The sequence below is a fragment of the Hibiscus syriacus genome, unplaced genomic scaffold (genome assembly GCF_006381635.1).
Source record: "Hibiscus syriacus cultivar Baekdansim isolate YM2019G1 unplaced genomic scaffold, ASM638163v2 tig00111220_pilon, whole genome shotgun sequence".
Lineage (NCBI taxonomy): Eukaryota > Viridiplantae > Streptophyta > Magnoliopsida > Malvales > Malvaceae > Hibiscus > Hibiscus syriacus.
Window position 1 is genome coordinate 249345 of NW_024063024.1, and position 15101 is coordinate 264445.

The window sequence follows — 15101 nt, forward strand, 5'->3', positions numbered from 1 at the left end:
CCTCTTAAATATACATAGTACCATACAAGAATTCAATCAATATATTCAATTAATAATAACCTAACATGTCAACTGAATTTTTAAACTTTTTTTTATAAAAGACATTACTATTTTGATAAAAACAATTAAAGATGTTATCAGCTTGATTCTTTATATTTAAAGTTGAAAAATAAATTATGCGAAATTAAAAAGTGAATAAATTTAAAATTTTAATATATCTAAAAGTACTAAAACCATAATTAAACAAAATAATAACGTTATCTAAAAATGCACAAAAAAGAAGTTACCACAGTAGTATTACTGTTTTACTAGGTTAAATCTAAATTAACCGAGGTAAATAAATTCAATAACGATACAAAAGCATTTGCAAAGGTAAATCTCACGAAGTAGGCATTTTGTAGGTTCAGAGGAGAGAGAGAATGGAAGTGAAGGGTTCATCGAAGAAGATGATAGCAACGCAGGAAGAGATGGTGGCGAACAAAGTGCCATCCCATAGGGACCAATGCGCCCACCTTGATCCCCTCAACAAGTGCCGGCAAGCCGAGTTTTACTTGCCCTGGAAATGCGAGAACGAACGCCACCCGTACGAGAAGTGTGAGTACGAGCTCGTCATGGAGAGGATGCTGCAGATGCAGATCCGTGAAGAGGGCCAAGTTGAAACAGGCCGGAAACAAGGCGGATCGATCCCTCTCATCCCCAAAACTGCTAATACTTGAGCTACCCAGATGTCAGTCATTCATATTTCGCATTATTGACGATGGGTTCTTTGAATTTATTAGGCTTTTAAAGTTAGAAACTTTATGGGTTTTGTTGAATTGATTAGATAGGTTATTGTATGATCGGGATTTTTCTTAGCTGGGCTTTGTCTTAAATCAGGTGTTTATTGTTAAATGTTCAATAGCAATTTCCTGTTTGGTCTTAGCATTCAATTGAAGCGATTAGGTGTTTCTTTTTAGTTTTCCATGTTGATTGTGATATTAATGAATTTCTGTCATCCCGTTATCAATACTTTCAAGGAACCTGGTTTCCTGTCTCCTGATATCGGACTCCTTTCGTTTTTTTATTGGAAAAAAGGGGAATTCTGGTATGTGCCTCAATGTTTTTTGATTTGGGGTCCTTTAGTCCACAGAATCATGTTCACTTTGAATATTTTGGAAATGGTATTAGGTTGTTCTTGCCTAATGGTTTAGAATATTGCAGAATGGGGCTATCCACAATATAGGGATTCTTATAGGGAGATTATAAACAGACGCGTTCTGTACTTCACGCTGATGTACCACCTCTAAAAAATGGGTTTGGTTAAGATCATGAACGGCCAAGTGATGGCTAATGTTTGCAAGTTCTTTCTGGATCTTGGATCATGAGATTGCATATTCTGTTTTGCTAACAATAGATAGCTTTCCTATTTAACTTATTTTCTTTTATTTAAGTGAATTAATAGTAGGCTTAGCCAATGCAACTATGTTGATTATGATCAATATCAGATAGTGTGGTTATGAAGTAACAAGGAAATAGAAGTTCAACTGGTGAACACCGAGGCTTTAGATGCACATGTAGAAAAGTGGAATATCCCGATTATCTACTTGAGATGAGTTTTGATTAGTTTGATTGTTATCGGTTGTTTCCCTCAAGTTTGGACTGATGCAAGTGAAATATCTCAGAATGTCTGAGTTTGCGAATCAAAATGACATTGTTTTAAGTCCCATTTGCAGATTACATTGCTGCATTCTGTTTTGAGTTTGAAAAGAAACATGATAAATAGCTCAGACTTAGGTATCATTTTGTGGTGCGTTGTGTGGACTTGAATCTCACAACAATTCTTAGATTAGAAGCTTGATTACTAGAGATTCGTGAAACTCATAAATGTCACAACGTTCATGCTAATATTAAGTGAAAATATGGGAGGCCTTGTGGCTCCATGGTATATTCACTGTTATCAGAATAACTCAGTGCTATTTCAGTGGTTCATTTGAACGATACCCTGTTGTTATACCGTAGTCTGCTTACTATCAGTAATATCATTACTCATTAGAATAAGTGTTTCTCTTTTTAGGACATAAGCCGACTCTAGCATGCAATATTTATACATTGGCGACTCGGGGGACTAAGGTTGAATTGCAGTTGTATTATGTATATCCTGTCCTAAGATCTATTGCTTCAACTAGTATTATTTTTTCATTGCTGGTTACTTTCATGGTTTTTATATCATTCTCTGCAAGTTATGCTTATGTTACCTGATTTAAATGCGGCAGGTTTTAACGGCTTCGGGGATGTTTGATTTTTGTTGTTGTCATCCGATAAAAAGTGGAAACTGTTTGTCCTGAACTCATGTAAAGGACACCATTTTTCTTTCTTCTGATCTTTAGCTGCTCATCAACTTTGTTTATGGAATAAGGTTAATGATCAAACAGATGATTTTCTTGGACATATGTGCCTCAGATTACATAATTAAACTTTGGTTTTTCATGTTGAAATACATATTTATGTTGAGCTAACTTGTTCATAAGAAGAAACCAAATGAACGGATACATACAAGATAGACCATTGTTCAATTTTTAATTAAATTGGTTGTCTTCCACAGTATGCATCAATTTATCTTATTAATGCTACAATATCAAACTCCTTGTTGGCCATTAAGTCTTCTCAAATTGTTGAATTATGTTTTAGGTCTTATTAATTTTGAAAATGTTCGAATTAACTTTATCCCCTCTTAAACTTAAATACTTCTTCAGTCTCAATCATTTTGATTTTTTTTTTGAATTTTAATCTATTTTTATTTAAATACTCCTCGAGTCCTCGTCAATTTTAAAATTAAACAGTTTGACCTTAAACATGTCTTTAGGCAATATGCATGGATTGAAATGATGTAGAATTCATTAAAATTCAAGGTTAAGTCATAAATATTGGATGATGATCAATTATGTCACACCCTAAACCCTAATGTGAGAAATGTATGACATCTTTGAACAATAAATTATACATAAAGTAATCCAATAGGTAACAAATGACAAAAATTGCTGATGGAATGTAAGACTATAAACCGCAAAGTTGGATTACATTGAGGAATACCGATAATAATAATAACTACATAATTTGTAATGTTTTGAAAGTTTTAGTGTAACACCCCTAATCCGTACCCGAATACGAATTCGAGGTGTTCCTTTGACTTTTCAAAACTTTGACACTCTAAAAATTTATTGTAATTTAAACCTTTTATTATTCTTTTAGTATTCTTTTAGTGATCAACCATTATACAAAAGTAATATTGAAAAATTCATATTCAAAATGAAAATAAATGCTTGATAACTTACATAAATTAGAATAGTAAGATTACAAAACTGATCAGAGCATTTCAATTTAAAACTTTTATGATACATGTCAACAAAATTACAAAATGATAAACAGTTCAAATTGTTTTTATATGATCTTCTTCAAGTGTATGTTGTCCTTTCCTAGCTTTACTCCTCTGATCTCTTTGAACCTACGTATGAAACACTCACACGCTAAGTCGTGACTTAGTTGACATAAATGAATATAAAACAATAAACAATTATTAACATTTTCAAGAAACATTATATATGGAAACCAATATACCATTCATACACATATTGATAATCTTATACTATTCAATCCATATTAATTTGTTTAAAGAGCCCAAAACATATTATTGAGAATCAATGTATGTGAGTACATTGAGGTTGTGCATTATAATTGTAGTCACCACATCTTATAAAATTTGCACCGAAGTGCCACGTAGAATATGCACCGAAGTACCACATAGATTTGTCCCGAAAGACCACATAGAATGTCTCGAAGGACCACGTAGAAATTTGTCCCAAAGGATCGCGTAGAACCATCGACTCTTGGCATGCCAACTATACCTCTATTTCTCATACATATACTTGGGCTTTAACCATATAATTATTTTCATTTCCTTATTCAAAGTATCTTTTATTCACATAGCACACATTCGCATAGAAACTTTCCGCGTAGAACCCATTCACATATAACATATTCACATACTAATACATTTAAAACAATATTTTAAAAAGACAATTTATATAAACATTATAAAAATATGCATAAAATAAATAAAACTATTTTCGATCGAAAACCTTTGAGGTTGGGCTTATCTGTCCTCATATTTAATATAAATAAATAAATTGCACTTGCCTCACGTAAGTCCTAAACAAAATCCTTTCTTTCATTCAATCTCTTACTATGCTGATTCCATCGGTACGTTTCGATCCAAATCTACACATAGACATGTCCAATATCAATACCGAATTTCCATTAACGAGTAACCAATTAGCACTTACATAAACGGAACGAAAACTCATAATTTAAATTTCAGACTAAATAGTACTGGTACCCCTCCTACAATACCATATTTTTCTTCTATGGTACCGATACCCATTTCAGTATCAATCATTTTGGCATTTTGGAACTTCATCTTCAATTATAGTATCGATACCTCACCCTTGGTTTCGATACCTCCACATCAGTATCGACTGCTTCAATCAATATCGATATTAATCCTATGCATATTATTTCCTTTAGTTTAACCTTATAGTATTGGTATTATTCTTCCAGTACCGATACCCTTGTCCATAATTCAACATTCACTTCAAATTTTACCCACACTTCTAAATCTCATTCTTTAGCCAATCAAACCCTTAAATTTACTAACATTATCACAACCAAATTTTATCCATTAATACCTTAACATCCAGATTTCTCTATGGAACACTTAAAACTAAAAATCATACCAATATTCAAACATGTTCTCAATCATTTCTAATACTTCAAACACCTTAATTAGACCTTTGACAAGTGAAATATACCTTTAGAATCTAATTACAAACCAATTTCACCCTTTCACTTAAAAAACCCATTTTATTAATTCACCATTAAATCCTTAATCACTTTCATCTTTAAGCTTCCTTAATCTTCTATACCAACCAAAGATTCAAAACCAACCCAAAAATAAAAGGAATAATCAACTTTAAAAGAACTCACCTTTGCAATGGGGTTTATGGGGTGAGAGAAGAAGAAAATATCCAAAGGTCTAGGCTTTTCTTCCTTATTTCCACATGCTTTAATATCCTTTAAAATGAATTTTAAATTCATTTCATGCATAATGCCCTTCCAATCTTCAATCTTTGATAATAAGTCCTAGACAAAAAATTCCAAAATCAATCTTTGAACTTTTCAATTATCAAATTAAACCTCCAAATTTGAAATCCTACATTCTAGTCTGACTGATGTTTGGGGCATTACATTTAGGTTTGGAGGAATAATGTGGAGCTTCAAAGAGAAGAAATAAAACCTAATACTTTTGTTTTAGTGGATATCTACAACCCTAACTTATAAAAAAGTTTATCACTCTGTCTCTTCTTTTCACAGATGGTTACGTGCATTAATTGTATTAATTATTACTACTTTTCTAATTAAATCAATTTTGGTATGGGAATTTTTTTTGTTTAATAGTTTGGGCTAGTTACTCTACGGATACAGTTACTCGAATTCATTATCTTAGGGAGAACAATATTTCCTTTTATCACTGAGACCGCTTGATGGATTCTGGAAAGTGAAAAGATATTGCCCTTATGGGTCCTATAGACTTTCTTAGACCACCATATTTATATATATATCATTTTCTTAAAATGATGTCTAAAAATTTCAGTTAATTCAAGTGTCTAACGTTATAAACGTTTCACTTTAGGTGTTTTGTCCATAACTGCCGTTAAAAAGACCCATTAAATGACACATGTATATTTATATAATTTTAAAATATTTTTTAAAAATAAAAATATTATTATTTAAAAAAACTAAATCTCCCTAGAGATTCAAGAGATTTGAATGTTTCAACATTTAATGATTTAAGTTTAGGATTCAGGAGTTGGTTGATGATTGGTCATTAGGTGGTTTTCGTCGAAGGCGGGGACCAGGACTACATTGACGAAGGTGGGGATCAGGACTACATTGACGAAGGCGGGGACCAGGACTACATTGACGAAGGCGGGGACCAGGACTACATGACGAAGGCGATGGTTGGTGTGACAACGGTGATAGCTGGTGTCTCGGTTTTGGAATTGAAATCTTTAATGTTTTTAAGATTTGAGAAAATTTGATTGTTTTTTTAATATCTATATATATATATATATAATATATAAAAGTTTTTTATTTTAATAAAAAATTCATAATTATAAATGTGACACGTGCCACTTAAAACTTTTTAACGACTATTACGATCGAGACACATAAAATGATAACGTTTGTAACTTTAGACATCTGGGATTGACCTGGAAAAAAAAAAGTTAAGACACCCATTAAGAAAAACAATATAGTTTGAGTTCTTATTTTATATTAAATAATTAATCTCTCAATTTTTTATGAATTTCTTTCTTATTTCGTTTAAAATTTATTTTGATTAAATTTAATCAAGATACTTTCTACCATCGTAGAATACATATATAACTTCAATTTGTCTTTTGATAATAATTTTTTAAAAAAAATTTAAAACCTTAATCTGTTATTTTATTCAATTTGATCATCAGATTGCAACTCTTATAAATTCTTTTCCATCAATTTTTGAACTCTTTTATACTCTCGTCGACATTTTTTCTAAAATCATTTTAAAAATAACATTATAATATATGATAAATTTAGATGATAAATGATTTATTAATAACATTCTAGATCTTATAACAAATAACAAATTATTATAAATCTTACTTGCACAAATAAAAAAAAATGATATATATAGATCATGTATAATTAAAACATCTAATCAATACATTATTATAAATAATTGTATTTAAATAAAAATTTAAATGTAAATAAATATATTTAATTCAATACAATTATTTCAATCTTTACTATTCAATTTAAGTGACAAAACAATGACGTGATGAAGAAAAGGATTTGGCAAAAACAGTCAAAGTGTTACGTGAATCATGGACATGACATTTCAATTATACATATAAATCAGCTCAATAAATTAAATTCAATGGACACTATAATATTTTTAAAATAGAAGATGTGATCTTCAGCTCAATAAAATTATAATAATGAAGACAATTTATTAATTTAAAATATGTAAAATGATACATTTCAATTATAACATATTAAATTCACTTTTATTTTAAATTTTACATTAAATGTCATTTAAAATAAAAAATAATAATCATTTATTAATCAATTATAATATTTTTTATACATATTTTATAGTTTCATACTATTCAATTATTTCATGTTGGTCATTTATTACCATTAACTATATTATAAATTATATAGATTATGTTCTGTTACTAGACAAATTAATGGTTCACTTAGTGGTTAGGTGCTTAGACTTTTTGCTAGTGTCCCAAGTTCAAAACCCACTAGTAACGAATTGATTTAATTTATTTTTTATTCTTTCAATTGGCGACACATGACATTATTTGATTGGATGAAAATTTTATTAATAAAAAATATAAAATATTCATCACACACGACACATGTCACCATCGGATTGAAAATTAAATTTATTGAATTAAATCAAGATTTAAATAGCTAGGTGACCCAATTGATAAAATTGAGAAATCGGTGGTTAAAGTAAAATGGGTAAATAGTTAGGTGGTCAATGGTATAGTTTACCCTAAAAAATAATGTTTTATAAATATTGTATTTTAATTAAATTACATTTAAAATTTTAACTAATTTATAATTATACGTTTAGTACTTTATAATTTAACGTTTTATAATTTAATTTAATAATACTCATCATTAATGATTTTTATCATTAACGGTGCTCATTCGTGCTCGTTAAACGTGACAATATCATCCATAATTATATATCTTTAAATTCTAATATTGTGAATAAAAAATAAACTGAAATGGTTATTTTAAAATAGACCTCTATAACATTATATATGATTAATTAATTAATTAATAATCCGAATATCAATAATTATATAGAAAATAAATTGGACTTTATATATGCTTCACTATCTTTTTCTCTTAGAAATTTATAGAGTTATTTAAAAATAAGGCAACGTTGCATATGGTCCCTTTATAATTCCAATCGTTTTGTTCGGCCCAATGTACTTTGGTTGGGTTGGTTTAAGATCATACGAACCCAGTAGCTTAAAGGCCCAAACTTATGTTTGGTTCTGCTGGTTCAATTACAAGAAAGATATTACAAAAGAGTGTTTTCTCAAAAATTATCGAATATACAAATTAACCACTTAAGAATAAAAAATATTATAGAAGGAAAATAAAAGGTAAAACCAAAGTACTCAAATAAATGATAAATGCAAAATAAACGAATTGTAGACCGTGAAGATAAACACCAACATACAAGTACATATAACAGTAATGGTTTATTGACAAACTAACATCACTGTAACTCAATAATAACCTATCTTCGGTGATTACGAGTGTCTATCAATATTCATCCGAGTGTCTAAAGTAGACATAGATAAAAAGAATAATCAAGTAAATGACGTATGTAGACATGTCAATCATAATATTGAGAAGAAGAACAATAACCATTTATTATTTAGTCTATTTTCATAAAAGAAGGAAAGATTAATTAAAAAAGACTGTTATCATTTCTGGAGATCAACAACCGAGAATTTTAAGCATCAGTACGTAGGAACGAAACAACAAGGGAATCCCATGGTTGTGGCTTGAGTACAAGACTCGTAAGGTGAGTGGACATAGGCAGGGGAGAGGGTGAAACTATAGCTTGCAGAATCATGGAGGGAACAATCTTTATTCCGGTTGATGCTAAAACAATCGACTCGATCCGCCATGTGATTGGCCGACTATATTAAAGTTAAAGGCTGCCTTGAAGACCTAAAATTAGCTCCTCAGGAATCTCCAACAGGTCCTTTTCGGTGGTCTCTTCAAGTCAAATCTTTTGGTCAATTTCAGCTTGGTTAGGTCCTATTCTTAAGGAATATATTCACTCCTTCCACGGTAAATTAAAACAACATCCCATTTAGGAATCATTTATCTCTTCCGGTAACGAAGGCCATCGATCGAATGAGTAAATTTCTACTCACATGTGTGTTCATCGAAAGTTGGATACAAAATATCATGTGTTCAACCATATCTGGTTATATAAAAGAGAATGCAGATGATAAGATTAAATTGCGTTTTGACAAGAAGTTGGACTGATGTTCACAGATTAGACAGATTGCTTCATTGATAAACACACTAATCAAACATTAATAAATTAGTATACTATTTTGAAGAAAATGAGGCCATTGAAGTTTTTTAATTGGTGGGTGACTACTTACTTTGAATGCTGATCAATTCAAGCCACCCAATCAGGCATTATACACGCAAAAGAGTACGGCGGCTATGGTTTTTATGTTTTGTAATGATAATTTCTTGAATTTTCCAGGTCCTACAAAGATTGGATGCGAATTTTTAACATCAGTTTTCATGTATCCAAAAGTATTTTAGATATGGGTTTAGCTTGTTGTAACCCCACCTTATTTGTTTTTTTTTCTTCCTAAGCTTTGGTCCACTGATGACCACTTATTAGCAGCCAGCTATTTTGGATTGGAGGTAGATCAATCTTAGTTTGTGGGTTCATAGTGCCATTGAAAGAAGTGGAGGTCAGTGTGGATACATATGAATCCCAATGAGAGACGGGCTTAAAGTGAAGAAAAATATGTGGAGATGTATTTTCAAGCATCAATGCTTGGTTATTATCCATATACACATAAAAAAATCCAAAACGCATTCATCAATGATTATTTATCAAAATGATCTTTCTTTTTTAATTAAAGAGATATCCAATCATGGAGAGGCTTTACATCAAACTCATGCTTATTCTATCCTTATTAAAAGCTGTAAAAGATCCCGGGGAACTTCCTCAAAACGGCAGTGGATGTTGTGATTGACAGCAGCCTTGGCTAAGGAGTTGATGGAGTCCAAACAATGAAGGTTGCCCAAGTTCTACTACGGAGCTTGTCGATGGCTCGAACAAGAGGAGGCCATTAGAAGCGGCCTATGGATTATCCAAAAGGGTGACGTTTTTAAAATATGAATTCATTTATTGGATGACAACACTGTATTCACGTTAGGGCAAGTGAAGATATAATCAGTTCCACACAAATACTTTAGACGATATTCTACTAGAATTAGATAAGTAGGCTTCAAATATTGATGTTTGAAGAAACACAAGATAAATGAATCAATCCCTTTGTCTAAGTAATTATACTAGGGATTGCTTCATGCTCTTCTCCGCATCGTTGAAGTAATTCACAAGCTTAATACAAGGAACGGTTCCTACACCATTTTGTTTATTGATAATTATATTACATGCTAATTCTTTGGGAGATCAGCAGCCGATTGTTTCACGCATCACCATGTAGTGAATGAAACAACAACTGAAGTCCATGTTCTGGCTTGAGTACAAGACGGGCACTGGTGAGTGAACATATGCAGGGAGATGTGAAACTGTAGCGTGCAGAATCATGGAGAGAGCGATTTTGTTTCAGTAATTGCAAAGCTCATTCCAACGCAAGATCGAGGTCCCAACCCGAAGGGAAGAAAAGCTGCTGCATTGAAGTTGTAGCTTGGCAATCCCTTCGGCGAATCTCTCCGGTTTGAAAAGATGAACATCGTTTCCCCATAAGTCAGGGTCATGGTGAAGTGCTATGATACGGATGTCGAGCTCTAAAGGAGTAGGTAGGGCAAGTTTTCCCAATCGGACTTCTCTTCCGACTTTTCGTAGTTCCGTTTACAGAAGGGTAAAGTCTTAGTTTCATTGATAATCATGGTAATCTGTTTCAGAGAAAAGGAATATAATTCATAGTGTAGTTCAAGCTAATGAAATGGTCAGAATCTTGTAGATGGCTTACAGTTTTTAGTTTGGCGATCCCTTCCGAATCCGGTTTCGATTACCGAATACCTCCAACACCTCTTTTCGTGCTTTGTCTTGCCATCTGTGTGGGTTGCTAGGAGGAGGAATGTCCATGCAAGCAAGGAATTAGTTGTTTCATGCCCGGCGAAATAGAAAGTTTTACATTCATCTACCAAATCTTGTTCCGAAAGCCTGTTTTCTCGTCCGATTCATGATAGGCATTTACAAGTAATCCCAGAAAGTAGTTTTCTGCCTCTCCGGTCACTACTTTTTCTTCCCTTTTTCTAACGATTTCATCACAGTGTCATGTATTGTTTTCGCAAGTTTTCTGATTCAATTTCATCAGCCGATTTCCAAATATTGCTGCAACGGCAAACCAAAACATTGATTTTTTAATTCGATGTTATTGAAATACAATTACTAAACTTTAATTCGATGAACTTGCCTGATGATAGGAATCCTTGTTTTATAAATATTTCTTCCTGCAATCGCTGATAGCTTCATCAGTATGTCAAAAATCTTCTCCCCTTCCAAATAGCTGCTACCAAAAGCTGTTCTGGATATTACTCTGAAGCAAATAATCTGAACTCCTGGTACACTTCGATCTCTCTTCTCCTTCTTTACCTTTCCATTTCTCTAGCATCGTTTCGACACCAGCAATGATCGCCGGAGTCATCTCTGCAACATTCGATAGAATCATATATCGTCAATGAATCAGATAACGACTGGACATGGTCAAATTTACCTTTAAGCTCCCCATGAAAGGAATTGGCTAGCTTTGCCTCGACCATTTCTCTCGGTTTGAAGCAAGCCCGTCGCCTAACATCTTCTCAAAGAAATACGTAGGCTCCCTCTTTGGAAAAGCTTTTTCACTGTTTCTCAGCACCTCTTCACCAGTTCTGGTTCTGCGATTTCGAGTTGAGCTCGAAATTCCAGCTGAGATGAATCTTTCCGTATTTGTTGATCCAGTAATGAAATGAGGCATAACTCTGGGGAATATATCATGTGTCAATCCCAGAGGTTTGCTTGATGCTTCCCTTTGCAGCTGGACAACTTGTTTGTGTTTCCATAGATGATCATAAGGAGGCCCTTGATTCCCTGTGAATTCAGTATGAACTGTGTACGAAGAGGGATCCACCATTTGTAGACGATGTAGAAGAAAGCGACGACGAGGTAGAGGCAGAAAGAAGCTGGGAAAAAGAGTAGAAGCTTTCCCGTGGTGTCCATTTTCTTTCTAGAACTTAACAGATGATGAATCCATTGGGTTTTGTAGTGTTTATTATGATTTTTGGGTTTCTCTTGAGGTACTCTACGCATTGCCATTTTGTCAACTTTTATTGTTTAGGTAATTATATCCATTTTTTAGAAACCAGACAAAAATCAGATGCGTCAGAGATTCAACTCTAGGAATGGACAGTGGCAAGGGACGCAATCGCTACTTTACACGACATTGCGAAAACAATGTGAAAAGGGAGGATTTTATTTTTCTAATTTTTAATTCGAGTTAAGTTAAATTTATATAATTTAAAAATTAAAAATTTAATTTAATTTAAATTTGAAGTAAGATCAAGGATTAAATATTAAATTTATAAATGTATCAAATTGAGTTAGGAGGTTACTCTATAATGAGCTTATGTCAAATGCGATCGAAATTGATAAATCAATAGATCAAATACTACTGGTTAAATTAAAATAATTAAAATTATTTTCACTTTAATTTTTAATTAAGTTATTTTATTATTTAATTTTTTATTGTATTAACTTAAGTTTTGACCAAATTTAAACCTATGCTCTAGAATCACCATAAAAATATTTATGTAGCTTGAATTTCTCATTTGCGACAATATTTTTATTTTTAGTTTAATCTCGACTTAGTATAAAAAAAGTGTTTAAACATATCTTTTTTCCTAAAGTGATGTCTAATTTTTTTTCGGTTAATTCAAGTGTTTAACATTACAACGTTATCACTTTAGTGTCTTGTCCATAACTGCCGTTAAAAAGGTCTGTTAAGGACACATGTCATATTATATAATTTTAAATTTTTTTTAAAATAAAAATATATTTAATTTTTTTAAAGAAACTAAATCCTTCCCTTAGAGATTCAAGAGATTTGAATGTTTCAACTTTTAGTGATTTAAGTTTAGGATTTCAGGAGATTGAGACGATGATTGGTCACTAGGTGGTTGTTCGTCGATGGCGGCGACCAAGACCACATTAACGAAGGCGATGGTTGGTGCGACGATGGTGATAGCTGGTGTTTGAGTTTGGAATTAAAATCTTTAATTCTTTAAGATTTGAGAAAATTTGTTTTTTAAATATATTATATATATTATATATATATATATAGATATATATATATAAGTTTTTATTTTAATTAAAATTTTCATAATTTTATAAATGTGACGTGTCACTTAAAACTTTTTTAAACTACTATTCAATCGAGGCACTAAAGTGTAACGTTTTGTAACGTTAGACACTTGGATTGACCTGGAAAAAAAAAAAGTTAAGACACCAATTTGAGATAAACGATATAGTTTGAGTTCTTATTCTTATATTAAACATTTAATTTTATGAATTTCTTCTTATTTCGTTTTAATTTATTTTGATCAAATTTAATCAAATACTTTTCTACCATGGTAGAATACATATATAACTTCAATTTTTTTTGATAATAAATTTTTCTTTTTTAAAATTTAAAACCTTAATCTTGTTATATTATTCAATTTGATCATCTGATTGCAATATAACAATAAAAAATTATTATAAATCTACTTACACAAATGAAAAAATGAATATACAATCATATATAATTAAAAACAATCTAATCAATATTACATTATTATAAATGATTGTATTTAAATAAATATTTAAATGTAAATAAATATTTAATTCAATACAATTATTTCAAATCTTTACTATTCAATTTAAGTGACAAAATCAATGACGTGATGAAGAAAAGGATTTGGCAAAAACAGTCAAAGTGTTACGTCATGGACATGACATTTTTTGTTAGCTTATTCTCTCTTTCTCATATCATACAAGTATTGGCCGTAGTGTACAAAATTCAAGATGTTTTTTCTCAATCAATGAATGCAAAGAACCATATTTGCTCACGACATTTATTTTACAATTTAAGTATCATTTTAAAATTAAAGGACATTAAAGTTTGGTCCCAATTACAATAATAAAATTATCTTTGTCCCCTTCTAGATTTTCAAAGTTTACTTAATTACTACGTAAAGTTAACTTTGATCAATTATTAGTTCATTACGTTCTTTCAAATAAGATTAAAGATTTAAATTTAATGTTGTAAATGAAAAAAAAACGAGGTTAAAATGATCATTCTAAAATATATCTTTTTAATACAATATTAAAATTAAAATATTAAATCGAATATTAATAATTATAGAAAAATTCTACAACGCTCGTCGAGCGTGGATGAGCAACGTTAACGATGGACTATTAAATTAATTTATAAAACATAAATTATAAAGTACTAAACGTTAATTATAAATTAGTTAAAAATTTAAATGTAATTAACAAAAATACAATATTTAAAAAATATAGTTTTTAGGGTAAACTATACATGACACTTAACTATTTAAATATTGTCAATCAAGCCACCTGATGTAAATATTAACGAAAGAGATGATGTGGAAGTTAATAAAATTTATATAATTACACATTTAGTCCTCATTAATTACACATCTATTAATTTGGTCCTAACATTTAATTAATTCAATAAATTTAATCCACAATTCACATGGATTGGATTCTTTCTTAAATTTTTTATTTAATTTAATAAAGTTTTCATCCAATCAAATGATGTCACGTGTCATCAATTGGATAAATTGAAAATAAATTGAATCAATAACAGTACTGATGGGGTTTGAACTAATAGTGAGGAGAGGGAAGTAAACTCCCAAACCACTAGGATGCACCATCAAATAAAAAACCTATCACGACATAATATATATTGACTTAGAGTTTCTTGATAGTTTAAAGCTTATTGTAGTAAGCATTTTAACTTAGACATTGACTTGTTTATATCCCGATTAGAGTAAGAATTTATATTTTATTATTTATTCATTATATATTTGAGTAAAATTTTAGGGGAAATTTGATTTTATTGAATTAATCTATTTTAATAAAGAGTTGTTAAATAAGATTAAAATTCAATTGACGCTATAATATTTTAAAATAGAAGATGTGATACATTTCAGCTCAATGAAAT

The 15101-nt window shown here is 30.7% G+C and overlaps 1 protein-coding gene and 2 long non-coding RNA genes across 3 annotated transcripts; 1 reads left to right on the top strand and 2 right to left on the bottom strand.

Moving 5' to 3' along the window:
• Positions 1–386: 386 nt before the first annotated feature.
• LOC120156448 (NADH dehydrogenase [ubiquinone] 1 beta subcomplex subunit 7-like) lies at positions 387–2425 on the top strand. The gene is made up of 2 exons (XM_039167776.1): positions 387–727; positions 2252–2425. Exon 1 carries the CDS (start codon positions 420–422, stop codon positions 714–716), a length of 297 nt encoding a protein of 98 aa, XP_039023707.1. The 5' UTR covers positions 387–419; the 3' UTR covers positions 717–727; positions 2252–2425.
• Positions 2426–10286: 7861 nt separating this feature from the next.
• On the bottom strand, positions 10287–11230 carry LOC120156449. Its single transcript, XR_005519067.1, has 2 exons — positions 10866–11230; positions 10287–10788 (listed from the first exon to the last, which is right to left on the bottom strand). It is a non-coding gene; the product is annotated as an uncharacterized LOC120156449 (long non-coding RNA).
• Positions 11231–11374: 144 nt separating this feature from the next.
• On the bottom strand, positions 11375–11920 carry LOC120156450. Its single transcript, XR_005519068.1, has 2 exons — positions 11613–11920; positions 11375–11545 (listed from the first exon to the last, which is right to left on the bottom strand). It is a non-coding gene; the product is annotated as an uncharacterized LOC120156450 (long non-coding RNA).
• Between the last annotated feature and the right edge of the window lie 3181 nt (positions 11921–15101).

Coding starts and splice junctions, on each gene's coding strand:
- LOC120156448 (XM_039167776.1), top strand. CDS start 420: ATGGAAGTGAAGGGTTCATCGAAGAAGATGATAGCAACGCAGGAAGAG.